The sequence below is a fragment of the Myotis daubentonii genome, chromosome 8 (genome assembly GCF_963259705.1).
Source record: "Myotis daubentonii chromosome 8, mMyoDau2.1, whole genome shotgun sequence".
Lineage (NCBI taxonomy): Eukaryota > Metazoa > Chordata > Mammalia > Chiroptera > Vespertilionidae > Myotis > Myotis daubentonii.
In genome coordinates, this window is record NC_081847.1 from 16,935,544 (window position 1) to 16,962,986 (window position 27,443).

Consider the following 27,443-nt stretch of genomic DNA (forward strand, 5'->3'; position numbering starts at 1 on the left):
CTTGTGATTGTATGAGATTGGTCAGGGTCTGGGGTGCAGGTGACCGGGATTCAGGGCTGTCATGGCGCAGACAGCAAGCTGACCAACGCCAATTCTGTGAGGAATGGGGCCCCCGCCTCCCTCCTGTCAGGATCCGGGGTGCACGTGAACGGGATTCGTGGCTGTCAGGGCGCCAACAGCAAAGTCTGGGTCAGTGTTCATCATAGCTACCGGCTGGTCGTCTGGTCATTGTTCGCTCTGGTCGTTATGCTATAACGGTCGCTGGGCTTTTATTATATAGGATGTTTGTGTAATAAAAATTATGTAGGAAAAGTTTAATTGCACAGGAAAGTTTTCTATACGTACTACTATAATTTTAAACTTCTACTGAGTAGATCTAGTAATGCATGCATTCACCAGTCACCGGCAGTAAAGAAATGCACATGGCTGGGGCGTGGCTTAGCACACGTGGGAACATCAGCCAGCAGGCGCAGGCGTTAAAATTGCTGCTGAAAGTCACACCACTCGACAACAGAACCAATTACCTCAAGCCATGCTGTGTGATCATGTGTTAATCACTCCCCAAACATTGTTCACTAGCAGTGACTCTTGGATTTAAGTATGTAATTATAGTTGTAGATTTGTAATATTTATTCATGTCGGTGGAATTACTACAGTGTTTTTTCCAACATATGGCCTAGTTGCTAAAATTTGTTAAAAATGACAGTGAGTCAATAACAAAAAGTAACCTGTTAATTTAATTATAAGCAAATCTTGATTAAAGGTATTTTAAAATTAGCAGGGTGTTAATTTTCACTTACGAGATGCAGATCAGAAATTTTGTCCATTAAATCTGAAGTCCATTAAATTGAGGTCTGCAAAATCAAGGGTTTACTATAGTATTTAGAAAACTGCAAGACTATGGCTATTATTGAATTGTTAAAGGAAGTTTAAATTATATGCAGGTTTAGTGCTAAAAATATTCCTTTGCATTCAAATTTTGTGATAATTAGCAATTGCACTTGGATGTAGTATGAGTCATACTTTTTTAATTAATCAGATGAATAGGATAAGCAGATCTGAACATTACCCATTTTACCAAACAAGAGCTTCCTATAAAACATTCTATAGTAAAGACAGGTATCTTCTCTGAAAAATAACGATGAAGTCATTTATTGTGTAGCATTTTGGTTTTCTTAAAGTAGACAGTTAAAAGGAGGAATTCAGTGATTTTGCATACATAGGTTTTATTTCTTAACTGTTCTGCTTGGCCTTTGGAAGGTCCGAGTGACTTTAGGTGGAATAACCGGATCTGTTTGCTCCCGAGGATCAGGCGAGTTCGCCAAGGAGAGGCAGAGAGACAGATGGCTGGCTATTATGTTACAGCCATCATCTGCTGGGCCCTGAGCAAATATTAAGTGAATAATATATATGTAATTGGTGTGAAAGTACAGTTGCAATATTTCTAATTCTGTTTGAAGGATAGCAACTTCTTGAACATTTGTATTTTGTAGAATATATTGAAATGTCTTTGTTTACAGGGTTAATCCATTTTAAACTATTTTAAAGTGAACATTTTTCCCTCATTTTTGACACCACTGTGCAATATTTTGAATTGAAATGGCCTGTAATGGCCCCTTTCTCCCCATAACAACACGAGCACTAAATTATAGCTGTGCAATTATGTAAACAATGGAAATGCTTCCAGAATGAATCCTTCCTTTTAAATTTTCATTTTGTGTAATTGTTGGAAGGTTGGAACCATAATAAACAAAATTATTTTACACATTTGTCGTTCTAAAGGTCAATTATAAGAGAACTAAAGAAACTACACTATGCAAAATGAATAAACCAATTTCTGTTGCCATCACCATATGTTTTTTTCTTATCACTTACGGTTTTTCCAGTTACTGTGTACATAGCATCCAATTAAAGCGATTCATTTACCGGCTGAGTGTGGTTTGTGTTTATAGAACTGTGCTTTGGAGGAGAGGAAACAACACGCCTCTGTTTGAATTACCTGATTTTTTGTAAGATCGGCGATAAGAGACAGATGTTCTCACCAGTTACTTTCTCATAAACCTGAATGTTTTGATAAACTGCAAATTCACAATTACCATCTTACAGTCTGGATTTCACATTCGGTGTAGCATGAGTGTGGACTTTCAACCAAAAACAAGAGAAAAATACCTGTTTTGTGGTCTGTTCACTATACTGCAACATTTTGAAGAATGAATTTTATTTCCCTTGAAGAGTTTTGTTTATGTTTTAAACTGGTCAATTTTCAAGAGTGAACAATTTCTGTTTTAAAGTAAATTTTTCATTGAACTTATTGTTTTTAGTCTGTGTAGAGTGTGAAAAAGAAACTAATTTTTGCTACTAGATTAATTTGTTTGGGATAAATTCTTGAACTCCTTAAAAAAATGGAGCCTAGAAAATCTAAAAACATCAGTTCCCTGTTTTTATTTCACCTATACACTCTGGCTAATTGTTATAATGCTTTGCTAAGGATGTTATTTAAGGTATTAATTTCTAGAGTTTTTTAATTTCTGGGATAATGTAATTTAAGAAACTTATATGTGCCACCTTTTGAAATGTTTTAAAATCTTCTTTCTGAATATCAGCAAAACAATAGTTCACATAATTCTACAAAGTGACTTCTAGAAAGTGAAATCTTTCATAGTCCTTCCGTTTGTGACAAAAAAAAATTTTCACTTGTCACTCTTTACTTCTGTATGGCCCTTTTCATTTTACAGAGGACTGTGTTCATATCTAGTGTACCATTAGACACAGCTCTCTAAAGGGAAATCATCCCATTTTATGGAAGAGAAACATGAAGCTCTAGACATGCTCTGCCATGATCACATATTCTAGTGGCCCCAGTTCTAGCGGGCCATTTCCCACTGGTGGTCACAATGAAGGTAGCACTAGAGCATCAAATTGCATGGTGGGAATAATGGCCCCTTTCCAGTCCTTGGGACTCGCCTTGGTAGTACGTCTGGAGTGGGTACAGAACTTCTCTCCTATCCTTCTAGGATGCAAATCACTTTTTAACAAGGAGAGGCTCCTTTAGACAGCGACAGTTAGCAAAAATTCAGTAGTCTTGGTTTGCTGTTATTGTATTGATCTAAGGGTTATTTTCTGTTTATGAGACAACTTACTAGTTTTCCAGAATAATCTTTTTTTTTAAATATATTTTATTGATTTTTTTTACAGAGAAGAAGGGAGAGAGATAGAGAGTTAGAAACATCAGTGAGAGAGAAACATCAATCAGCTGCCTTCTGCACACCCCCCACTGGGGATGTGCCTGCAACCAAGGTACATGCCCTTGACCGGAATCGAACCTGGGACCCTTGAGTCCGCAGGCCGACACTCTATCCACTGAGCCAAACCGGTTAGGGCTCCAGAATAATCTTATTTAAGTTCAAAAAAAGTATGTTACTTTGAAAAACAGATAAATAATATTCACTTTGGATGTGGACATGTCAATAGCATGAGGTTGTACATGAATAATTAACATTTGGGAAGCTGTGAAGAAAGATTCAGAGTGTCGAGATTTTTTTATTTTCCCAAAGATCCCCGTTATAGCCATGAAGGTGAAAGAGGATGCTACTGGAAATGAGGGGAGTATTTTGTGGATGACCCTTTACTGGGAAAACACAGCTGCTCTCTTTTGAGTACCATACAGTTACTCCTAATTTTAAAATGTCTTCACGAAGAGAAAATCTTTGGGTTGTTCTATTTCAGTGTGCACAAGCAAAAGTATCAGGTAGATGGCCATAATTTAGCTGACTAGCCATATATTCCCCTCTTTAACCTGCACATTAACCTACTCCAGTGCCATCTTTAGTTGGCCAGGGTAGCACAGGCCCTTGCTTCTCATTGGGGCTCCGTCTTATGTGGGTGGCAGGGCAGGGTAGGCTAGCCATCTGTTATTTTGCACTCTCTTTCCAATCTTCTTGCCCATAGAAACAGGTTCCGTTGATGTGACTGGCCACGGTCCAGAGGTAGAGGGGCCGTGTGACTTTACCTCGGCTACACACATTTCTGCTGTCTTTAGCATCAATGCCAACGTAGTGATTTTTTGTGAATGCCCCATTTACAGGTCGTTGCTTTACACATATGAATCTCTTGAAGCAAAATGGATTTCATTTACAAATTTCAGCTTTAGCTTATTAAAGGATTTAGTTCATAATTACCATAAACTTATCCCAGAAAAACATTTTATAATTAAAATTCTGAATTCCAGTTGTGAATATGGTTTATTCAAGTGTGGGCTAAAGATTTTAAAAATCTATAGTGTTCAAGGCTTAGTTCTTCATCTCAACAGATGGAATTAACACTATAAACATAACAAAGTTAACATCATGGTTGTTTGCATTATTAATCTTCAAATGCATGGCATTCTGCTACCTTGCTAGCCAGGTTTGCACGAATCCTTTCATTGCAGCATATGTCAACAGAAATGTGCTCCCATCTGCTGCTGGATAGCTTGATGCCTGATATTCCGAGACAAGGGCCGCACAATGCGTACCTCTGTGAGTAATTACAGGTGTGTGGTGAGGAGCCCAGGGCATTAATCAGAGGCTTAATTATGAAAAAGGTGGATCTTTTGTTCCACTCTTGGAGCATGAGTTTACCACACACTTTATAAACTGCAGCATCCATCTGCTCAGTCCCTTAGAATGTTTGTCTTGGCTGATAGGGACTCTAAAGTGTATCAAAGGACGTGATTAACACAGGTTTAAACATTAACTTGCAAGAAGTGTGGTTCAGGTTTTTCCTTCCTTCCTTCCTTCCTTCCTTTTATCTTTCTGCCCATCTATTTATCTATCTACCTATTTATGTTTAGCATAGGAAAAAGCTTGCTGAAATTCTAAAACTTTAGTACTTGCTGAACTCTTTATCATATATATATATATATATATATATATATATATATATATATATATATACGTATATATATATATATGAGCTCTAATAGAATAAGCATTGTACAGTAATTTCAAAGATAGAATATAAAAACAGCACAATTTTTAGAAACTTAATGAGTCCACTGTGTAAGGAAAAAAATTAGTCTTAAATGTAAACACAAAAACTCTTTTTAGATAAGACGTTGTTAAGTGATGTTATTTTTATTACAAAGGACTTTTTTAGAATATGGCATGTTGCTACTCCCTTGCTCTAATTTAATCAAATGAAATTTGGATTATTTTGAAGGGTTTTTGAAATAGCCACACTAAAATCTGAGAAAAGAAACCAGATTTTTAAAAATTTTGCTTCTTGCTTTTTGAGACTAACTATAGGTTGTATAACTACAAGTAACATAACTATAGCACTTTCGCATGTTTGATTAATGTGCATGGCCTAGAACTGCATAAAAAAAGTTTTTGGTTTTCTTACTAAGCTCCCTTTACATGCACACACTCACACAGATGGTTTCATAGCTGTGGCCTGACCATGGGTGGCATTAATGCTGTCCAGTGGCGTTCTGTTCTGGTCTGCCATGGGCCAGCCAGCCACCCACCAGGGAGAGGCTGTGGCAGACACAGGAGCACCAGGTGTCCGGGCGGTTGGTGGCCTGCATGCTGTGAAGAGGCTACTGCTGCACGTTGCGCTGTACTTTGCAATCACACTTACACTCAGAGCCACACCAACTTCCTGCCCTTGGAGTGTGATCACAGCATTCTCATGGCTCATGAAATTGTTTAATGTGGAACCACCCGACGAATGAATAAAAATTCCCATCTCTTTGTCTGCTTTAAGATTTTTTAACGTAACAATATGCTGAACTTTTGAAAATTGAAGAATATGGAAAGGGATATATAAACAGAGGTCTTATTTGTATATTTACCTCAACACTCCTTTAGCTTGTCCAAGGAGCTCACCTGTAGGTGGAAGACGTAAGTGTCTAGTCCCAACTCCACAATTCAGATTTTGGGCAAGTCGTCTTACAGTTTAGTGCAGCCATGGGCAAACTATAGCCCGCGGGCCGGATCCGGACCGTTTGAAATGAATAAAACAAAACAAAACAAAAAAAGACCGTACCCTTTTATGTAATGATGTTTACTTTGAATTTATATTAGTTCACACAAACACTCCATCCATGCTTTTGTTCCGGCCCTCCGGTCTAGTTTAAGAACCCATTGTGGCCCTCGAGTCAAAAAGTTTGCCCACCCCTGGTTTAGTGTCTCGATTCTCTTACTTGTAAATTGGTACAATAGCTCTTGACGAACTCATCTCCAAGTATCCGTTTCACTGTGACATTTCTATGATCTGCGCCCTCGTAGGTTACCACGCAGGGTCATGTGCAGACTGCCTCCTTTGGAATTTTGTTCTTGAAAATGACGGTTGTGTTTTCTCCCCTTTCCTCTTAGGATATCTTAAATACCATTATAAGGCACTGTCCGCCCCGCTTTTTCTCCCTGGGTTTGCCTGGCTTCTCAATGCTGGTGGGGGACTTCATCACGGCTGCCGCCAGGGTCCTCGGGACAGACATGCTGGCGGTGAGTATGACAATGCTCAGCATTCATGCTCCCAGGAGGCTTCACAGTCGCTAACAAGGTTCAGATTTCTCCACTCTTAACAGGTGTTGACTCATTAGTGCAATGTGAAACTGGGCTCTCGGGTAGATGCCCTGGCAGCTGATGTGTGAAATTGTAGGATAAGATGACACACTGCTATTGGAAAGGCGTTTCATCAAAAGGCCAGAGTGTGAAAAATCATCCTCACTAATATTTTCAGCACATTCACACAGTCAGAAGCAGGACTTGTCTCTTAGAATCTTACTAGCATTTGTTAGTAAATGGCACAGGCATAGATGTCCTTAATAAAGAGAGAATTTTAAGTTTCTATTATCAGTAATGTTTGTTTTTCATTATTTTCTTGGTTATTAGAAGTCTAGTAAGAACTGTCTTCTTAAAATGTTAGACCATAAAGAGATGTCCATAATGAAGATAGAATTTTCAGTGTACATTGTTATTTTCTTTGTTAATCCTCACGCATTTTCTACATTGATTGGTAGAAAGAGTGGTAGGGAGAAAGGGAGAGGGAGAAAAAGAAAGAGAGAAACATCAATGTGAAGAGACACAGCGATTGGCTGCCTCCCACACATGCCCCAATCGGGGATCCAACCTGCAACCCAGGTACATGCCCCTGACCAGGAATCGAACCCACAACCCTTCGGGGCATTGGCCGATGGTTCAACCGCAGAGCAGCACTGGCCAGGGCGAGTTACATTATTAATAAAGTTTTTCTCATTATTGTATGAGTTGTTAGAAGTCTAGTATAAAATGTTTTTAAATGTTAGAACACTAACATTTTAACTAGAAAATGAATATATATTTTCTTATTAATGTGCAGAATTCCTGTACTAAAAAATTAGAAGAAAGTAGACTGACTAAATGGGTATTCAGAGCTACAAAAAGAATTTATTTATAATCTCCACATGTACCTCACCTACTAAGGCAGTGTCTCAGTGTCTTTTGAGAGAACAGTCTTATATATTTAAATTTAAAGGGCTTCTCATTTGTGCTCAGTATAACTGTTACTTTTTCAGATTCATTTTTTCCTCTTCAAATGGTGTAAATAAAATTAGCTCTACTGGTCTACCATGGTCCACCCTTGCTTGCTCGAGCTCACCCTGCCGCTGCTGTTCTCGTCGGGTCTCCCATTAGTCCACTGCTGTCTCCTCAGCCACCTGCCCTAGTCTCCCAGGCTGCAGTGGGAGCTGTTGCCTGAGTGCTTTTCATCTGAGATGTTCAAGGCACTTTGTAGAACTTCTGCCACACAGGCCTGGCACCACATTAGAAAGCAATGCCTGCCATCCGGAAGAAATTTGTGATTGTTGGTGATGGAGCCTGTGGCTAGACTTGCTTCTCATCATTTTCGCAAGGCCCAGTTAGTTCCCAGAGGTGTGTATGTACCTACGGTGTTTGAGAACTATGTGGCCGATGTTGAAGTGGATGGAAAGCAAGTAGAGTTGGCTTTGTGGGACACAGCTGGGCAGGAAGATTATGATTGCTTGAGGCCCCTCTCCTTCCTGGACACCGATGTTATACTGATGTGTTTCTCCATTGATAATCCTGATAGTTTAGAGAACATCCCACAGAAATGAACTCTGAAAGCAAGCATTTCTGTCCCAACCTGCCCATCATCCTGTTTAGGAACAAGAAGGATCTTTGGAATGATGAGCACTCAGGGCAGGAGCTAGCCAGATGAAGCAGGAGCCGGTAAACCCGGAAGAAGGCAGAGATATGGCACACAGCATTGGTGCTTTTACTTACATGGAATGTTCAGCAAAGACCGAAGATGAGTGAGGGAAGTTTTGGAAATCGCCATGGAAGCTGCTCTGCAAACCAGACATGAGAAGAAAAAATCTGGGTGCCTTGTCTTGTGAAACCCTGCTGCAAGCACAACTCTCATGCGGTTCAACTGGAAGTGCTGTTTATTAGCCTTAGTGTATGATTACTGGCATTTTTCTTTTATCTACTAGAGGCCCGGTGCATGAATTTGTGCACCAGTAGGGTCCCTCACCTGGCCTGCGGGATCGGGCTGAAATTGGCTCTCTGACATCCCCGGAGGAGTCCCGGATTGCAAGAGGGTACAGGCCAAGCCGAGGGACTCCACCGGTACACAGTCGTGGCCAGGGAGTGATGCGAGAGGTTGGCCAGCTGGGGAGGGACAGTAGGAGGGCTCCAGGGCATGTATGGCCTGTCTCGCTCAGTCATGATTGGCTGGACCCCAGCAGTAAGCTAACCTACCAGTCGGAGCATCTCCCCCCTGGTGGTCAGTGCACGTCATAGCGACTGGACAACTGCCCCCTGGTAGTCACTGCACATCATAGCAAGCAGTTGAGCAGCCTTAGCATACATTAGCATATTATGCTTTGATTGGTTGAAGGGATGACCGGACACTTAGCATATTAGGCTTTTATTATATAGGATAATTTACCTAAGATTACAAATCAGAAATCATCTTGCTACCAGTATTTAGAAGCCAATCATGATTATTAATTATGTCCAACCCACCTGACCACCGGGTCCTCTGACACTCCTCTCACAGCCCTCCTTGGCTCTCTCACCTGACACACCAGGTGCAATTCAAGGAATTTCTTAACTTCTTGCTTCTTTCTAGAAAGAGAGTTAGGCTGTAACTACCTCATAACTAACATGTCTTGCCTGTCACCTGTCAGCTGCAAGATACCCTGGTGAGTCACCACTTCCGAACTTCCTCCTGAACAGACTTCATTGGCATAGCTCTGGAGTGGGCATCCAGTGTTTGCAAATTGTGCTCAGCCATCCAGTCCAGGACTTTTGTTTGCTGGGATACTTTTTATTACTGCTTCAGTTTCATTACAGCTTCTGCCTATTCAGGTTTTCTCATCTTCCCGATTTAGTTTTGGAAGATTATGTGTGTCTAGGAATTTGTCCATTTCACCCAAGTCATCCAGTTTGTTCGCATATGGTTGTTCATACTATGTCCTTACAATCCTTTGTATTTCTGTTATGTCACTTGTTATTTGCCAGTTTCATTTCTGATTTTATGTATTTGGGTCCTCTCTTTTTTTTTTTTTTTTTGATGAGTCTAATTAAAAGTTTATGAATCTTGCTTATCTTTTCAAAAAAACAGCTCTTGGTTTCATTGATCTTTTGTATTGTTCTTTGTTTTGTTTTGTTTTCTTAGTCTCTATGTCATTTATTTCCACTCTGATCTTTATTATTTTCTTCTTTCTACTTACTCTGCACTTTTCTTGTTTTCCTCTTTCTAATTCTTTTAGTTATAGAATTAAACTGTTTATTTGAGCTTTTTCTTGTAGCTTGAGGGAGGCCTGTAATGCTGTGAACTTCCCTCCTAGGACTGCTTCTGCTATTGCTTATAGATTTTGGGTTGTTGTATGTTCATTTTCATTTGTTTCCAGGAAATTTATGATACCTTTCTTGATCTCACTGGTAATCCATTCATTCTTACATACTATTTAGCCTCAATGTGCTTGAATGTTTTTGAGTGTTTTTATTGTAGTTGATTTCTAGTTTGATGTCATTGTGATCTGAGAAAATGCTTGATATGATTTCAGTCTTCTTAAATTTGTTAAGAATTTTTTTTTCTAGTATTTAAGAATGTTCCATGTGCACTTAAGAAGAGTACCACTTTTGGATGAAATGTTCTGTAGATATCAATTAAATCCATCTGATCTATTGTGTCATTTAAGTTTGCTGTTTCCTTGTTGATTTTTGTCTGGAATAACTATCCAGTGATGTCATTGGGATGTTAAAGTCCCTTACTATGACTGTATTGCTATCGATCTCTTCCTTAAAGTCTTCCAAGACTTTAAAAAATATATATAGGTACTTCTATGTTGGGTGTCTATATATTTACAAGGGTTATATTTTCTTGTTGTAACAAACCCTTTAGAATCATGTGGTGACCTTCTTTGTCTCTTTTTATGGCCTTTCTTTAGAAGTCTATTTTGTCAGACCTAAGTATTGCCTTGTTAATGTCTCAGGAAATGGTTCTGTGAATATATTTATGAGGTTTTTGTTTGTTTATTTTTGTTTACTTATTTCTGTTGCTAGTGAAATAAACAGCACAATCTTTAAACATAAACAGGCCATTAGAAGTGATATTACTAAGGATGTAAAAGAAACTGATCACAGGCCATTGAAAAGGTAAAGAAAACCCAAAACTGTTGTTGATTTGAATAAAGGAAAAGCAGTTAACCTGTAACAGCATTTTGGAGGCGTGATAAGTGAAAAAGCTAAGATGCTGCATGCCAGCTTTCTGAAAGACACCCCTAGAATGAGTGCTGGAAGTGATTCATTTAAGGCTAGTAGGGGGTGGTTTGATAAAGTTAAGAAAAGAAGTATTTCTTATAGATTAAACAATGCATTAGACATGTACTGTTTGCTTATAGATTAAACATGCATTAGACATCTAAAGCCAAATATTATAATTTTACACCTAACAAAGGTTAAAACGGAATCATTTGGGGGTCTGGTACAAAGTAATTCAATTTACTAGTACATTATTTCTAATGGGAAAAAATGATTCAGTCTTTGAGCAGATTGATTCTTGAACAGCCTTCTGGAACTGAATTAACACGTTGAGGATGGATCATGAGAATTATTGCTTTATATTACACAGTGTTTTACAAAGTTTCATACTTTCAGAAGATATTAGCTTATAAGAACATGTAATAACTTCAAAATGCAATGGGTATTTAATTTTAAAGCGTGCCTTCAACATTTATGTACAACCTTTTTTGTACTCATTCAATAGAAACTTATCTGGCCACTGGGTAAAGCTAGCACTAAAACTACTGGTCCACAATGTGTTAAGTTCGAGAACTGAGGTTCCACTGTATACCTAATTCCAATAATGACAAACAAGTGGTCTCGTACCTCACTGTATGTCAGACACTGTATTTTGCTAAGCATTTCTTGGTGAAACGGGAAGTTAAGTAGATGGTGTCTTCTCTCTTTCTCTACCTTCTGATAGCCCAACCCCTTTTCCTTTCGAATTTTCCTTAACTGTCTTTATAGCAAAACTAATATTAAGTTGATATAATTTACCCTGCTTTGTCAAGAACATAAGATTAAAAAAAACCCACAAAAACGGAAAGCAGTCATGAGAGTCAATCGGCAGACTACTGTTCACAGTGCTTGTTTATATCCAAGTGTAGTGATATTTTTCATTCCGTGGAAGTTAGCTTTTTCATTTAGGCAAACCTCACCTGCGGGAGAATAACCAGGCATAGTTTGATGTTTTTTTATCTAAGATAAAATAATTACAAAGATTCCCTTTCATGGTCATAAAAGAAGTAAGACATGTTGTCTCTTATCTAAAGTTTCTAACTTATAAGAAGAAAAATGTGTTTCCCTTTCCTGTGTGCAGGCCCCTCGTTCAGAAGCTCTCACCATTCTCGGTTCTCTTGTCTGCTTTCCCAACGTCTACCAGGAGATCCCTCTGCTGCAGTCCGTGCCGGAAGTTGGTGAAGTCATCGCAGGAACCGAAGATGTCAAGGTACATAATGCACTTGACTAAATCTCAAGTTTAGTACTTTGCCATTCTAGCTCAATGGCTATCTCTTCCATTATTACACAGTGACCTGCTTATCTGAAAGTTTTGCTATGTCAAGTAAATGTTTTAATAGTTGTGTTTTTTAGAGGGCTGTTTTAGGGAGGTTAAAGGTATGAGATTCAGAGAATACTATAGTTAAAACTGAGAGGTTCCTCAGGTATTTTTTATTAGATCTGTTAATCATGCCTCTGGGTCATAACTATGTAACGAATCATCCTTATAATAATTTTATTGGTTTAATTATGCTGCGTTAGCACATCAAATGAATTTATTTTAAAAAATAATTGAAATAAGCTACATATTCAATTTCATTGCCGCCCTGATTAGTTCCTACTAATAATTTGAAATTCCAAATTATTCCTTAGAGAATAAAAGTAAACATTTGTTCTCACCTCCGCTGATTTGGGGGCAAACAAAAGTGCATTTTAAATCTCAGAATCGATCAATCTACCTACCTGTAGTATATAATTACAATAATTAATTGAGTGTGCTATATGTAATCCAATTAAAGTAAAACAAAACCAGGGATTTCCTATCTGGAAGTCTCGCTGGCTTTGCTGCATTTTTGTTGTATGTCCAGGAATTCTGTTCTCTAGACCAGCTTAGTTGCCCAGGGGCTCCCCGAGTCCCATAATTCCTCCCCCCGGTTCCCGGGTCCTTTAGGAGCTCCTAACTGCCTGGAACAGTCAGAACGTGTGGGATAACAACTACTAAGCAGGGTTTTTATTTTACTTAATTGTGTTGTTGGTTTTTTTAGCATTACCTCATAAATATTTTACTGAAGAATGCCACAGAGGAACCAAGTGAATGTGCAAGGTAAATGTTGGATAAAATGTAAACAATTTTACATTTTTATGATACACATTTGTGTGTAAACACAATGTTACTAAACACATTCTTTCACATTACCCTTACACACACTAAAAAGTATAACAAATATTATATCAGGAAAATGCTTCACTTAATTTTTTCCAGTTTCCACTATGATTCCTTCAATGAGTTATTGCCGGGGTCCAACCCCAGCAGGTCCAGGGGTCCCCAAAGGTGTGGACGGAGTCGGTGAAGAAGGAATGACACAGAGGCAGCGTTCAGTTGATCAGCATGGTTGGGTTCTCTTGCCAGGTTCTGTAGGTTCTCCATTCAGGTTCTGTAGCCAGGTTCTGTCCGGGATCTTTTGCCAGGTTCAGTCACCAGGTTCTAGTCAGGTTCTCTTGCCATGTTCTATCCAGGTTCTGTAGCCAGGTTCTGTCTCTAGGTTCTTCAGCCAGGTTCTCTCGCTAGGTTCTGTCTCTAGGTTCTGTGGCCAGTTTCTGTCCAGGATCTTTTGCCATGTTCTCTCCAGCGAAGTTCTTCTGTCTCTAGGTTCTGTGTAGGTTCTGTGTCTAGGTTCTGAGTCTAGCTTCTGTGTGGGTTCTGTGTCTAGGTTCTGTGTCTAGGTTCTGTCTCTCTTGGTTCTGTCTTCTAAGTTCTGTCTCCTGTTGTCTTGTTACATCTGTATTTATACCAGTTGATTCAATCCTATCAATCTCTATTCCAAAGTTTAGGGCGTTTCTTATCTCCATTCCAGGGAGTTAAGATTATGTAGCTTAAGCACGATTGTTCGTAGTTAAAGTGATTAACTACCCGCCTGGCACTTCGTTAAGGGGTTTTATTCCCTCCCTGGGGAAACAACCTTTCTCAGAGAGGTGACCTTGGTTAAAACACATAGTGCCAAGGTGAGCAAACATGCCATATATGCCAGGTCCCTTGAAACAGCAAGGATGGACCGGCTCCCCGCAAGTTATGATTTATTTAGAAACATATTTCTTAATTTCCAAACATGGTTATTTCTGTTTATTTTTTGCTACTCTTGAGTTAATTGCATTGTGGGTCAGAAATGCTGTCTGCCCTGATAATAGTCTTAAGAAATTATTGAAATTTGCCTTATGACCCTGTATGTAGTCAGTTTTTGCAGGTGTCTCATACATGCTTGAAAAACAGTGCATGTATACACTGTTCTCCAGTTGTTGGGTATAGTATTCTAGATGTGTCTCCTTTATTAATTTTTAAATCATATCCTTTAAATATTCCATGATCTTTTAAATTTTTTTATCACTTGATCATTTACTGAGAAAAATACATTAAAATCTCCCTTGTATATCTGTTCATTTTTGTTATATATAAATTTGAAGCTATGTTATTAGGTGCAAAGAACTTGAGTTAGATCTATAGTGAATTAAATCTTTTATATTTATGTAGTGACCCTCTTGATCTCTAAGGGTAATTTTTTTATCTTAAAGACCACTTGTCTGATATTGATCCAGCTATTTTTAATAATAATTTCTATCCTTTTAAATTTAACCTTTTTGTATTCTTCTCTTTTAAATTCTCTTTTTGCAAAAACTATAGATCTTTCAGCTTTTTTTTTTTACTCTGCTATTGTCCCTTCCCAGTATTTCATTTTCTCCCTTCTCTTGCCTTCATTTTTCCCCTCTCTTTTTTTTCTTTCTTCCTCCTCCCCTCCTATTCATTCTTCTTTCCTTCCTTGTTTTCTTTTTCTTTTTTCTCTTTCTTTTTTTTCAGATTATTTTCCCACATTCTATTTATTACACCTGTGTTTTTGGAAGTCATAGATACTCTTTCAGTTCTTTTAGAGGTTACCTTAGAAATGTTAATATGCATACTTACCTTACTAATTCTGAAGTTAGTCTGTCTTTATCCTCAGCATTGCCAGTTCCTTAAAACGCAGTCTTCTGGTTTTGCTTCTCCACCACTACACCTGCTCTTTCCCTTTCTCCCTCTTCTCCCTAAACCTCTGAATGTTAGAGTGACTTGATTCTTCTCTCTCCATGACCTTCTAGATGTTCTTATTCATTCTAATCAGAATTTAAATTCCACCTACCTGCTAATGATACTGAATTTATTTACCTGGACCCTACTGGGAACCCACGATATATTCAGGCTTATATATTAAACTGCTTGGACATCTCAACTTAGATGTCTTAACATATCCAAACTTAATACACTGTAATGAACCACTGAGTCTTCTGACTGGTCCCAGACTGCATCTTAGTAAATGGTACCGTCGTCTAACTACATGTTTTAATCCAGAAGTTTGGAGAAAATTCTTTATTTTTCCTTTTCCCTTACCCACCATATTGAACCTTTCAACAAGTGTTGACAGTACCTTCTTTTCAAACCCCTTTTCTTGAGTGTAGAGAGTCAAATTTCTTTAGAGTTAAAAATGGGATAGAAACGTTATGATACGGTCAGTCTTTCTTAGTTGTGTATAAAAGGAATCAGGTAATTAAATTAAGGGAATGTAAGTATAGATAAACATGCAGGTTGAAATATGATTGAGATTTCAAATAAATGGAGGAGACTTAAGAAAGAATATAGTATACTTGTGAGTGATGATTTAGAAAAATTAAGACAAAATTAGAAGTTTTGTTGTATAAATTGGACTGGTATGAGGTGGTAGCAAACAAGAGAGTATACTGGAATACAGCAGAAGGGTGAAGGCAGTATTGCCATTAGCTAAAAAAAAAAGTCTTGATAAATAAAACTCATTAAGGATCACAAAGGACATACTTGGGATACAGAGAATCTTAATTGGCAGGAAAGCCTAGGCATGAGGGATAATTGAGAGTATTAGAATTGGAAGATGCTAAATGGGAATGTTAAATGATAAATTTCAAAGAGAGAAAATAGCAGGGAAGAGCTCTTATAAGCTACTGTGGCTTTAAAACTCAAAGCAAGAGAGTATTTGAGATTATAAAACCATTTTATGGGTCACAAATGTTCTCTATAGTGCAAAGCTAATAGTTACAGAGTAATGCAGGTCCTAGAAATGAGAGATCTTTGCCCTTAACAAATTACCTTTGACAAATAGGTTAATGAGTTGTAAAAAAACCATTTGTATACACACACTCCTAAACATATACACACATGCACACAAAGAAAGAGAGTCCCTTAAAATGGTAAAAAATTAATTTTTTAATATAATTCCAAGTTGTATAGATTTTAGTGGATTGAACAGAGTCTGGGTTAATCTGGGGGAAAATAAAAAAGTGTAGAGTACCTGGGAATATAGAGTACTATATGCAAGCCAAGAATGCAAAGTACAGTTTCTAGATGAGAATAAGCAAAGGTATTAGGCAAGAGAAGAGATAGATTTAGACAGTTCTGTACAGGAAGGACTATCCAGGGTTAAAATAGTGTGGAACTCCTGATAATGCTGGTGTGGGAGAAACAGAAATGGCCGGGCACACCTTGTAAACTGAGTTGCACTGCTTTACTGGGTGAATTTTGGTAGAAGGTGACACAATCTTCAAAGGGTTTTGAATATGTTTGTTCTGATGCACTTAGTCTATCCTAATTTAAAGAGATGAGAATCCAATGAAACTGGTGGTTTTAAGACCTCAAAATATATTGATTTTAATTGTGAATTATTATTGAATACAAATGAACTTTCAGTGTAGAGAGCTGAGCAGTATGTCCATTGTGATTGGCACTGGATGTGACCTCTTATTACAAAGAACAGATACATATTACAGCCAATGTCTGACTCTGAGTTGTGGTTTGAATCACTCTTTGTTCTGAAAATAAGCAGTTTTGGGAGCAAATATTTTAATTGTGTATGTTGGCATTAAGAAAAAAGATAACAGGTATGTGACTTTTTTTTGGTTATTGTAAAATATAGTGGAACATATCAGTTCCAATGAGAATTATCATTTAAAATTGGTTTATAATTGAGAAAGTAATTTGTAAAGGACTGTGCGACTCAAAAACTCTTCTGTCTTAATACATTGCTTAAGAGAAATAACAGTGAAACTTGTTTTGAAAGTTGTATTCAAATATTCTTTACACTAAAATATAGGATCTGTCTTGTATTTGTGATAGGTGTTGTGTATCTTATTTTAAGGAAAACAATTACAAACTCAATTTCCAACAATATTCTAACATCCTCAGTTTTTAATCTTCCTAAAAAATGTCTCAAAGCAGTAAAATGTACTTAAAATTAGTTTCAACAAAGATAGGTTGATATATGGGCTGTGACATTAAAAGAAAATACACCATTTATTTTATTAAATATTGAACTACTAACCATTCTCAATATTTCTTATTGTCCTGAAAACTGGTCTATGGAAGGTACCTTACCTTTTTTTCTCAAGAAGACATTTTGTTAATGTAAATTTTGCTACTTCTTAAAAATATTTTGTCATTTGAAAATACCAAGAAAATGTGGTCCAGGAATTAATTTAAAACATTGAATTTCATGAAAATCTCCTTCCTTTTTCTTTCTCAAAGATGCATTGCCATTTGCTCCCTCGGGGTCTGGATATGTGAAGAACTTGCACAGTGTACGAGCCATCCTCAGCTGAAAGAGGCCATCAATGTGATAGGTGTCACGTTGAAGGTATTACCAACTCATGATATACATTTGACATTAAGCCATATTCTAGGTTTTCAACCAGTTTTCATTTGAATTAGCCCCATCTTTATTTTCCCCTCCATTACCAAGAGGGTATTTTTTAAAAATATATTTTTATTGATTCAGAAAGGAAGGGAGAGGGGGAGAGAGATCGAGACACCAATGATGAGAGAGAGACATCAATCGGCTGCCTCCTGCACGCGCCCCACTGGGAATCAAACCGTGATCTCCTGGTTCATAGGTCAGCAACCAACCACTGAGCCATGCCAGTAGGGCACCAAAAGGGTATTTTTAATTTAAAAATATATATTTTTCTGAGAGCCATGGTGAATGTTCCGTGAGGTCCTCAGGAGAGGCCACCACTGGCTGCTTCCCCACTGACCACTGCAACCGGACCTCCAGTCTGAGCATTTCTAGACCAAGTTCAGTGGCGAATTGGGTTCCCTTGGTGGCTGGGCAGTTCCTGTGGCAAGCAGGACACCTGGAAGGAGTGACAAGAAAGTGGGAGTTTGTGCTCTGGCCTCATAGGTGGGACGAGGAGAGACACAACAGTCCTGGTTATGACCTTGAGTGCTCACGGTCCTGCTGGGCTTGGGGCACTCTTGGGACGTCTTTCTGCCTTTGCTTTGCTAATGAAAAGAAGAACTGCCATTTACTGGGTACTCATGCTGGGCCTGATTCATGCTGAAGTCTCTGAGTGCTTTGGTTAACCTTCCTGACAGCACCGAGGTAGATGTCACAATCCCTGTGTCACTCCAGGGGAAAGCAAGGCCAGGGAAATCAGGTCATGATCCCACAGCCATTCATGCTTGATGGAACCAGCACTGAGAGCTGATCTGTGTGGCATGAGACAAAACTCAACTTTTATATGCACTGTGAGGCCGCTTTTTAAACCAGAGCTCAAATTCTGCTGGGTCCTTTCCTGGCTCCTGCTTAGAAATGATGGCAGGAATTTTAGTATTGCTGTTAGTACACCCCCAGAACGAATAAGTGGCCAGCCCCTGGCAGGCATCGTGCCGAAGGTTCGTGGAAGTTCTCCATTGCTAGGTAATTGCCCATTTTACAGTGGAGGAACTGAGGTGCAGAGGAGTTAAAGAATTTGTTCCAGGCTCTAGAGCAAGCATGTCAAACTCGCAGCCGGCGGGCCGCAGGCCTCGTGGCGGGCTGTGAGTTTGACATGCTTGCTCTAGAGCAGTGATGGCGAACCTTTTGAGCTCGGTGTGTCAGCATTTTGAAAAACCCTAACTTAACTCTGGTGCCGTGTCACATATAGAAATTTTTTGATATTTGCAACCATAGTAAAACAAAGATTTATATTTTTGATATTTATGTTATATATTTAAATGCCATTTAACAAAGAAAAATCAACCAAAAAATGAGTTCGCGTGTCACCTCTGACACGCGTGTCATAGGTTCGCCATCACTGCTGTAGAGCAACAACCTGGCCTTGCTGAATCCTGAACTGTCTGCCTATCACCCACATGCAGGCTCTTGCCTGCCCTTCTTTGCTGTCTGCCACATGCTGCTCTAATAATAACAGCCATTGAGGTTGGCGCTTGTGACAGTCATCACCAGGCCATTGACAGCCCTGTGCCACCTTTTTTGTGTCAGCCCACAGGATAACACCAGTGTTCCCCTGCCCGTGTCTCAGCATCCAGCCCTCTGGTCTGGCCCCTGCCTTCCTTGGCAGCCTGATTTATTGGCAACCCTCCTCACCCACCACTCTTTCTGGCCAAACTCAATGCTCCTATTCCCTAGACGTGCCCTCTGACCACCTCCCTCTGTCACCCTGTCCTCTCCCTTCCCTCCTTGACATCCCTTGGGATTGCCCTTTATGTCTTGAGAGCTGGAAAAACGCTTGCTGGTGATCCCTGTGGAGAGGAATGAAAAATTAATTAAACCAAGATTATCACTTAGGAGTACTCCCTGTGCCCTGAGAAGGGAATTGAACCCTGACCTTGGTCATTGTGTTTAATCCTTAGAACTATCCTATAAGGTGAAGGGTTATTGCCAACTCTGCTTTACAGATGAGGAAAGTAAGTTTATTGAGAATAATAGAGCTTGTCAGGGTCAAACCCAAGATACTCTGGCCTCATGTCTAGGCTTCGTCACAAATGTGGTGTGCAGGACACTCTCGCTGATTCCCAAAGCCATGGAGAAATAATCACATACAAAATGGAAAAAGTTGGGTATCAATTGTGTGTGTGTAGATTCCAGTTCATTTTTTTAATATTTTATTTTTTCAATTCTGAGATTTGTTTTTCAAATTTTAATTTTTCTTAAATCTAGAAATGTATATTTAATGTAATGTGGTACCCCCCCCATCTCTACCCCTTTCCTGGAAAAGATGTTAATAATTTGATATTATCTTGAAATAAGGAGATGTACAGATGTGCATATCTATATATCTATGTAGTATAGAAGAGAGATGGAAATTGGTAACAAGAGAAGAATATGAGGTTTTATTTTTTTTCATTCTATTTATATAAATTTTTAAAAATTTCTGTAATTTTCTACAAATATGAGGAAAAACGTAAGGCACCAGAAAAATATGTACCTGCCCTTAACTCTGTCACAGGTGTCACAGCACAGTGCATGGAGGTGGATCTGCCACATCCTGTACATTCAGTTATTATTTCCATTTTAGAAATAAAAGAGAAAGTGACTAAGGAAAGCCAAGGAACCCCTCTTGCTCCAGCTTGAATGAAGTAGTCTTTAAAAAATGTACAAAAGATCAATGAAAAGCAAGAGCTGGTTCTTTTAAAAGATAAACAAGATTGGCAAACCTTCAATCAAACTCATCAAAAGAAAGAAAGAAAGAAAGAAAGAAAGAAAGAAAGAAAGAGAGAGAGAGAGAGAGAGAGAGAGAGAGAGAGAGAGAGAGAGAGGGAGAGAGAGAAAGAAAGAAAGAAAAGAAAGAAACAAAGAAACAAAGAAACAAAGAAAAGAAAGAAGAAAGAGAAAAGAGAGAGGACCCAAATAAATAAACAAACTCAGAAATGAAAGAGTAGAAGTAACAACTGACTCCACAAAAATACAAGGGATTTTAGGAAAATATTAACAAATGATTGTATGCCAACAAATTGGACAATCTGGACAAAATGGATAAGTTCCTAAAATCATGCAATCTTCCAAAACTGAATCAGGGAATCTGAATAGACAGATTATTGGAAGCAGCAATAAAAAATACTCCCAACAAATAAAAGCCCTGGACCAGATGCCTTCACAGGTGGATTTTACCAAACATTCAAAGAAGAACTAACACCTATCCTTCTCAAACTTCCAAAAAAACTCAAGAGGAAGGAAGACTCCCAAGCTTATTTTAGGAGGCCAGCATTACCCTAATTCCAAAACCAGGTAAAACCATGACAAAGAAAGGAAGTTGTAGGCCAGTATATCTGATGAACAGAGATGCTAAAATCCTCAACAAAGTATTAGCAAATGGGATCCAGCAATATAATTAAAAGATCATACACCATGACCAAGTGTGATTTATTCCAGGGATGCAAAGCTGGCATGATATTCACAAATAAATAAATGTGATACATTATCTAAACAAATTGAAAGTCAAAAACCACATGATCACATCAATAGACACAAAAAAGCATTCAACAAAATCTAATACCTTTTTTTATAAAAACTCTCAGCAAGGTGGGAATAGAGAGATCATATCTCAACATAATGAAGCCCATATATGATAAACCTACAGCCAACATCATTCTCAAAAACTAAAACCGTTTCCCCTAAGAACAGGAACAAGACAGGGATGTCCACTTTCACCACTCTTATTCAACATAGTACTGGAAGTCCTAGCCACAGGGATCAGACAAGAAGAAGACACAAAGGCATCCAAATTGGAAAGAAGGAAGTAGAACTCTCATTATTCGCATATGACATGATATTGTACATAGAAAACCCTACAGACTCCACCAGAAAACTACTACATTTAATAAATGACAAACATAACAGATCAGCTCAGACAGCCATTAATGCCATAAAGAAATGACAGCAGAGGGACAGGATGAAACAGAAGAGCTAGAGGGGGTGGACTGCAACTTTGGGTGGGTATGGTGGCTGTGCTATGATCTAAAAGATATGACAGCATCAGCCGAATGCAGATCTGGAGAATGAGTGCCCCAGGCAAACAAGGAGCAGGTGTAAAGGCTCAGGGCAGAAATAAGCCAGAGTGTTTGTGGGATGAGAGATGCCCATGAGAATCAGGTCATCTGAGGCCTGGACGGCTGGTTGAGGCTGTGAAGAGCCCTTGAGTGCAGGTGCTCTTACCCTGGGTTTACCTTGCACCTGTCAGGAAGGGGTAGTCAGCAACTGTTTATTCTGTAGAATTAAAATTAATCACCGTCTTCCTTATCCTCTACATTAGTCACTGAAGTGCTAAATGTTAGCTTTTCTGTGTTGTTTGTGTGGTATCCAAGTCAGTTGGTGTCTGCTTCATGTGACTTGGAACGCCTTGGTGTGGAAATAACGAAGCTACCTATCCCGAGGTTTCCCAAACAGGGACACAGAGTCATTGGCAAACCTTTCTGCTCTAGATAATGAGGTGTGGGTGGCAATGTAGCCCAAGGTTCTGGCCAGGGTGCCCTGCCTTTCATGCACCCTCAGCCACCAGTCTTTGCAGGGGCTACCCCTCTGACATGCCATCTCACAAGAAATTTAAGCAGCCAGAGGAACTTGGACACATGCAGACTCAGGAAACGTACGCAAAGTAATTGAATATATCATAACTCGTGAGTCTTGTTTTCATACTCCCAAATTTTTAATATTTTTTTTATGTTTCACATGTGGGTTAAGTTTAATTTCCTAGGATAGAAAGACGCTTGATCATTCCATTCTTGTGTGAAAGATGATAACATCTATCTTAAAGAGCTGTCGATGAAGATTTTTCAACGCTAAAATGATTATCTTGTAAAAGGTTCAGTAGCAGATACTCAATAATGCACTGAATTTAAATTTCCTACTAGTCAACACTAGGATTTATGTGATCACATAAAAAAACCTTTTGAAGTTATGGTTTTAATTTCCAAATGATTAAATGATAGCTATTTGTTTCTACAGAATGTTATATAAATTAATATAACTATTCTGGACAAGAGGCAGTTATAGAATGATGATCATTTATAAACTATCTGGTAATAGGACACATTTTTCACCAAAATAAAAATTCGAAGAAACCCGAAATACCAATTCAAAAAAATCTATGCATTCCTCTGTTCATTGCAGCTTTATTTACAATAGCCAAGATTAGAAGCAGTCCAACTGTCCATCAGTAGGTGAATGGATAAAAATAGCTGTGGTACATTTACACAATGAAATACTACTCAGCTGTAAAAAAAAATAAGGAAATCGTACCCTTTGTGACAACACGGATGGACCTGGGAGAGCATTATGCTAAGTGAAATAAGCCGGTCAGAGAAAGACGAGTAGCATATAATCTCACTCATATGGGATGTAATGGACAAAATGAACTAACCAGCAAAATAGAGACAGACTCATAGATAGAGAACACTGACAGCTATTGGGGTGAGGGTTTGGAGGGCTGGGTGGTGGTGGTAAAGGGATTGAAAAAAAAATACTCATGGACACAGACAACAGTGGGGAGGATAAGGAATAGTGGAGAAGGGTAAAGCAGGGATACATGGTGATAGAGGAGGACTTGACTTGGGGCAGTGAACACACAGTACATACAGTGTCCGGATGATGTGTTGTGGAATTGTGTACCTGAAGCCTTTATAATTGTTAACAAGTGTCACTCATAAATTCAATAAAAAGAAAAAAAATAAAGCAAAACAAGGAAATATATCTCTAAAAGGAGCTAGAAAGAAATCACTTACGTTCTTCCTTAGTAGTAATGTGCATGTTAAGTGAGGTTATTTAGTTTGGGGTTTTGTTTCCTTTCCTAGTTTCCTAACAAAATCGTGGCTCAGGCAGCTTGTGATGTTCTTCAGTTGCTGGTTTCCTACTGGGAAAAGCTTCAGACGTTTGAAACCTCTCTGCCTCTGAAGATTGCAGAAGTAAGTCTGTAATGCTGAAGCATAAGCATTTCCTTTTTGCTATCCAGGGTTTCCCCCCACCCCCCCCCTGCCAAAAAAATGTATACACACTTTAACAGCTGATATGCTGATTTTCAAAATGAAATGTATTTAAATAAACACTGCCTTTATCATTATTCAAAGTGTGTGTATACATTTTTGGGGACACCCTATATTTGATATTTAATTGATTGTAGATACTCAATTAATTGTTAGAGAGCGGACGATTAAATTGCCACGCGAGTCATTCGTTTTAAGGTTGAATTGCACTGGTCCTCGGCTGTGATTTCAGGCACTGTGTAGAGAAGCCACCAGTGTTCCAGGGCAGAGTCTTACACTTGGAGAGTTGAAAGGCAGACACGATCACAACAAAGAGACCTTTGTAGCCTGGGCTTCATTCATCCAGAGTAATTTGGATGGTGCCAACGAGGAGTAGGCAGCTGGTTAGGATGCCCTCTGTGTGTGGTGGGAGGAGCAGGGGGGGAGTGGGGGACTGCTGTGTAAAACCAGGAGTCTCTCCCAGACTGAGGGCCCGGACTGTGCTTCTGCCATAGCGTGATTGCCAGCTGTAATGAGATTACTGCTCTAATACCCTCTGTGAGGGTAACTGGTGGAGGAGAGGGACAGAAGACCAGGAAGAATCGTCTCAGGCGTAATGTCCTGGAGGTTGGTTGCATTGGGGATGCTTGCTTTTAATATATTTTATTGATTTTTCACAGAGAGGAAGGGAAAGAGATAGAGAGAGTTAGAAACATCGATGAGAGAGAAACATCGATCAGCTGCCTCTCGCACATCCCCCACCGGGAATGTGCCCGCAACCCAGGTACATGCCCTTGACCGGAATCGAACCCGGGACCTCTCAGTCCACAGGCCGACGCTCTATCCACTGAGCCAAACCGGTTTCGGCGGGATGCTTGCTTTTACAGGAGCAGGTACCCTCCCCCTGTAGGGGCCTGGTGGTAAAGCACACCCATTCCTGCCAGTTGGTTTAGCAGTACTCTTTAAAACATGCCCTGTTCTTTAACATCCAGTGGCAACTCTTTTTTTAAAAAAAAATTATTTATTTATTTTTAAAATATATTTTATTGATTTTTTACAGAGAGGCAGGGAGAGGGATAGAGAGTTAGAAACATCCATGAGAAACATCAATCAGCTGCCTCCTGCACACCCCGTGCTGGGGATGTGCCCGCAACCAAGGTACATGCCCTTGACCGGAATTGAACCTGGGACCCTTGAGTCCGCAGGCTGATGCTCTATCCACTGAACTAAACCAGTTAGGGCTCCAGTGGCAACTCTTTCAGGAAATTTGTTTCCATGTGGTATTAGAGGGAGAGTGATCTTGATTTATTTTTTCTCAGCCCTAGACAAATTTCACCAATGAGATCACTTTGTTCTCTCAGAGATACATCAAATATCACAAGTGATTTTTTACCTTAAGTGGCCTAGAGTGAAATAGAACTGTGCACATAGGAATATAAGGTGCTGCAAAATGGAATTGGGTTTTAGGGCAACCATATAATTTACATCTCCATGGAAGACCTTTGAAAATAACACAGTGCTGTGACACTAGGAAAACAGTGTAGAGCTGGGTCATTCATAAGAAAACGAAATGGGACCATTTTCATAACTATTTTTGAAAATATTTTTTGCTTTCTACACAAGTGTGGAGACTGAAGATAGAAATTGTATGACTACAGATATAAATATCTCTTTCTCTGGGGCCCCCAATTTTGCCACCAACAGAATGGGATGGAAGCCACATGGGACTCTTACCATATGGCTTCCAAAAGTATCACTATGGTCTCTTTGATCGAGGGTTTTTCTTTTATACAGATCCTTGTGGCCACGATTGCTTTTCTTTTACCAAGTGCAGAGTACTCCTCAGTGGAAACAGATAAGAAGGTAGGTGGCACACTGGCTAAGTTTCCCTTAGAGCCTGTTTTTAAAAATGTAAAACAGAATGATAAATAGTGTTACCTGCAGGGATGTCCTCTAGAATATCTTTCTGTGAACCCTCGTGAAAACCTTACTCATTCATTTATTCCTTTTTGTGTCCATTGAATAATTACTATTAAGCAGGGACAATTCTGTTGTTTGTTATTGCCTTTAGTGAAGTTTAAAAGACTGCAGTGTAAGGTACTGGGCCTGTTTTCTCTTCCAGTTCATTGTGTCCTTGCTCCTCTGCCTCCTGGACTGGTGCATGGCATTGCCGGTGAGCGCCCTGCTCCGCCCGGTGTCCACGGCGGCCCTGGAGGAGCAGCACTCACGCAGGGCCCCTTTGCTGGATTACATCTACAGGGTGAGTCTCAGTTGGGCCTGGAGGGCATGGAGTATGAGCTTAAACATCAGAGAATCACCAAAATAGGTTTTATGCATTTGCCTGTTTATCGATGCCCTTTTGAAAAGGATTTATTGAGCGGGGCAGGGGGATGTAAGCGGCGGGGGGAGGAGGGGGGAGGCGGCCTAAAAGAAACAAATAATTTAAGGAGGGAAAACAGGACAGATATAATTGTAGAGAAACAATGATTACCATGTGAAAGATGCATACATTTTCACATGACTGTCATCTTTAAACAACTGCTGTTTGATCAAATCCCCCAATTTTCACGGAACATGGTCCAAATCTACTTAACTTAAAAAAGAACTGTTTATATAGTAGGAATATCCATAGCCTTAGTTTGAGAAGATCTATTTTTCAAAGGAAGAAAAAGTATAGTGGTCCCAGTAATGTCTTAAAAGATCTTAAGAAATAAATTAATGAAATGTATCACATTGAAATAATTACTGTCATCATTTTCATAGTACTTAAAATATTGTACTATTTCACCCCATACTCATGACTAGGTGTGGTATTTGCTCTGGACCCTTTAGACTGTCCTTCTACACAGACTTTAGTCTGTCCTGCAATGGCCTTATTTATTTATTTATTTAGCATTTTGGTGTCCATTCAATAATTACTATTATGTAGGACAATTCTGTTGTTTATTTTGGCAATGGACCTTTAATAATAGCTTTTTTTTTTTAAAGATTCCATGTCATTAACTGATTACTTTTATTTTAAAATCTATTAAATTAAAAAAATCACTTAATCATGGTTGAAATTCTACTAAAAAGTATTCTGTATTTTTAAATAGATTCTTCACTAGTTGAAGATTTTGGTTGCTATGTTAGCTTTATAAACCTATCTGAGGCTGGCTTGACCCACTAAAGCAGCCACAATCATTTAAATTCATCTCTTTTTTTTAAAGATGTCTCTTAAAATTGCTTTACCAATATAAAAGTCACCTCATAGCTAACATGATTCACAAATTTATTGAATAACTCTTCATTGTATTTTTAAAGGAAACTTTCTATTGAAGTATAAATGCATCTAGAAAATTGCATCAATCATAAGAAAGAGCTTGATGAATTTTCACAAAGTAAGCACACCTGTGAAACCTGATCCCAACTCTAGAAACAGAACATTCCTAGCCTCCCAGAAGCCCCCACTGCACCTCCTCCTCGTCACTAGCCACCCCCCCCCCCCACACACACACACAGGGATAACCACTATGCTGTCACAGTACAGACTCACTTTGCCGATGTTTAACTTGGAATAGATGGAAGCATATAGCATGTCGTTTTGTGTCTGATGTCTCCACACCACATTGCTTCCAAGGTATTCATCATATTCTTGTGAATAGTTGTAGGTTTTTCACTCTCATTGCGGTTTAGCAGAGTAAACCACGATTTATTTTTTATTCAACTGTTGATAGGAATTTTGGGAGTTTAGAATTTGGGACTATAAACGAAAGTTCTGTGAACATTCTATTCTAGTATGTTTTTTTGGTACACATATGTATGCATTTCTGCTGGGTGTACACCTGGGAGTGGAGTTGCTGGAATACATATGTTTTGCTTTAGTGGTAAAAACTAAGTAATTTTCC

The 27,443-nt window shown here is 38.9% G+C and overlaps 1 protein-coding gene and 1 pseudogene across 5 annotated transcripts in view; both read left to right on the forward strand.

Moving 5' to 3' along the window:
- The window catches only part of RALGAPA2 (Ral GTPase activating protein catalytic subunit alpha 2), a 295,521-nt gene that overhangs the window by 159,353 nt on the left and 108,725 nt on the right, over window positions 1-27,443 (forward strand). For all 5 annotated transcript variants that reach the window (XM_059705412.1, XM_059705417.1, XM_059705413.1 and 2 more), the window contains 7 exons: window positions 6,357-6,485; window positions 11,872-12,000; window positions 12,815-12,873; window positions 17,347-17,455; window positions 23,389-23,499; window positions 25,351-25,419; window positions 25,679-25,816. In XM_059705412.1, coding sequence (XP_059561395.1) covers window positions 6,357-6,485; window positions 11,872-12,000; window positions 12,815-12,873; window positions 17,347-17,455; window positions 23,389-23,499; window positions 25,351-25,419; window positions 25,679-25,816 — 744 coding nt within the window. The remainder of the gene's footprint in view (window positions 1-6,356; window positions 6,486-11,871; window positions 12,001-12,814; window positions 12,874-17,346; window positions 17,456-23,388; window positions 23,500-25,350; window positions 25,420-25,678; window positions 25,817-27,443) is intronic.
- Window positions 7,413-9,533, forward strand: LOC132240246 (transforming protein RhoA-like; annotated as a pseudogene).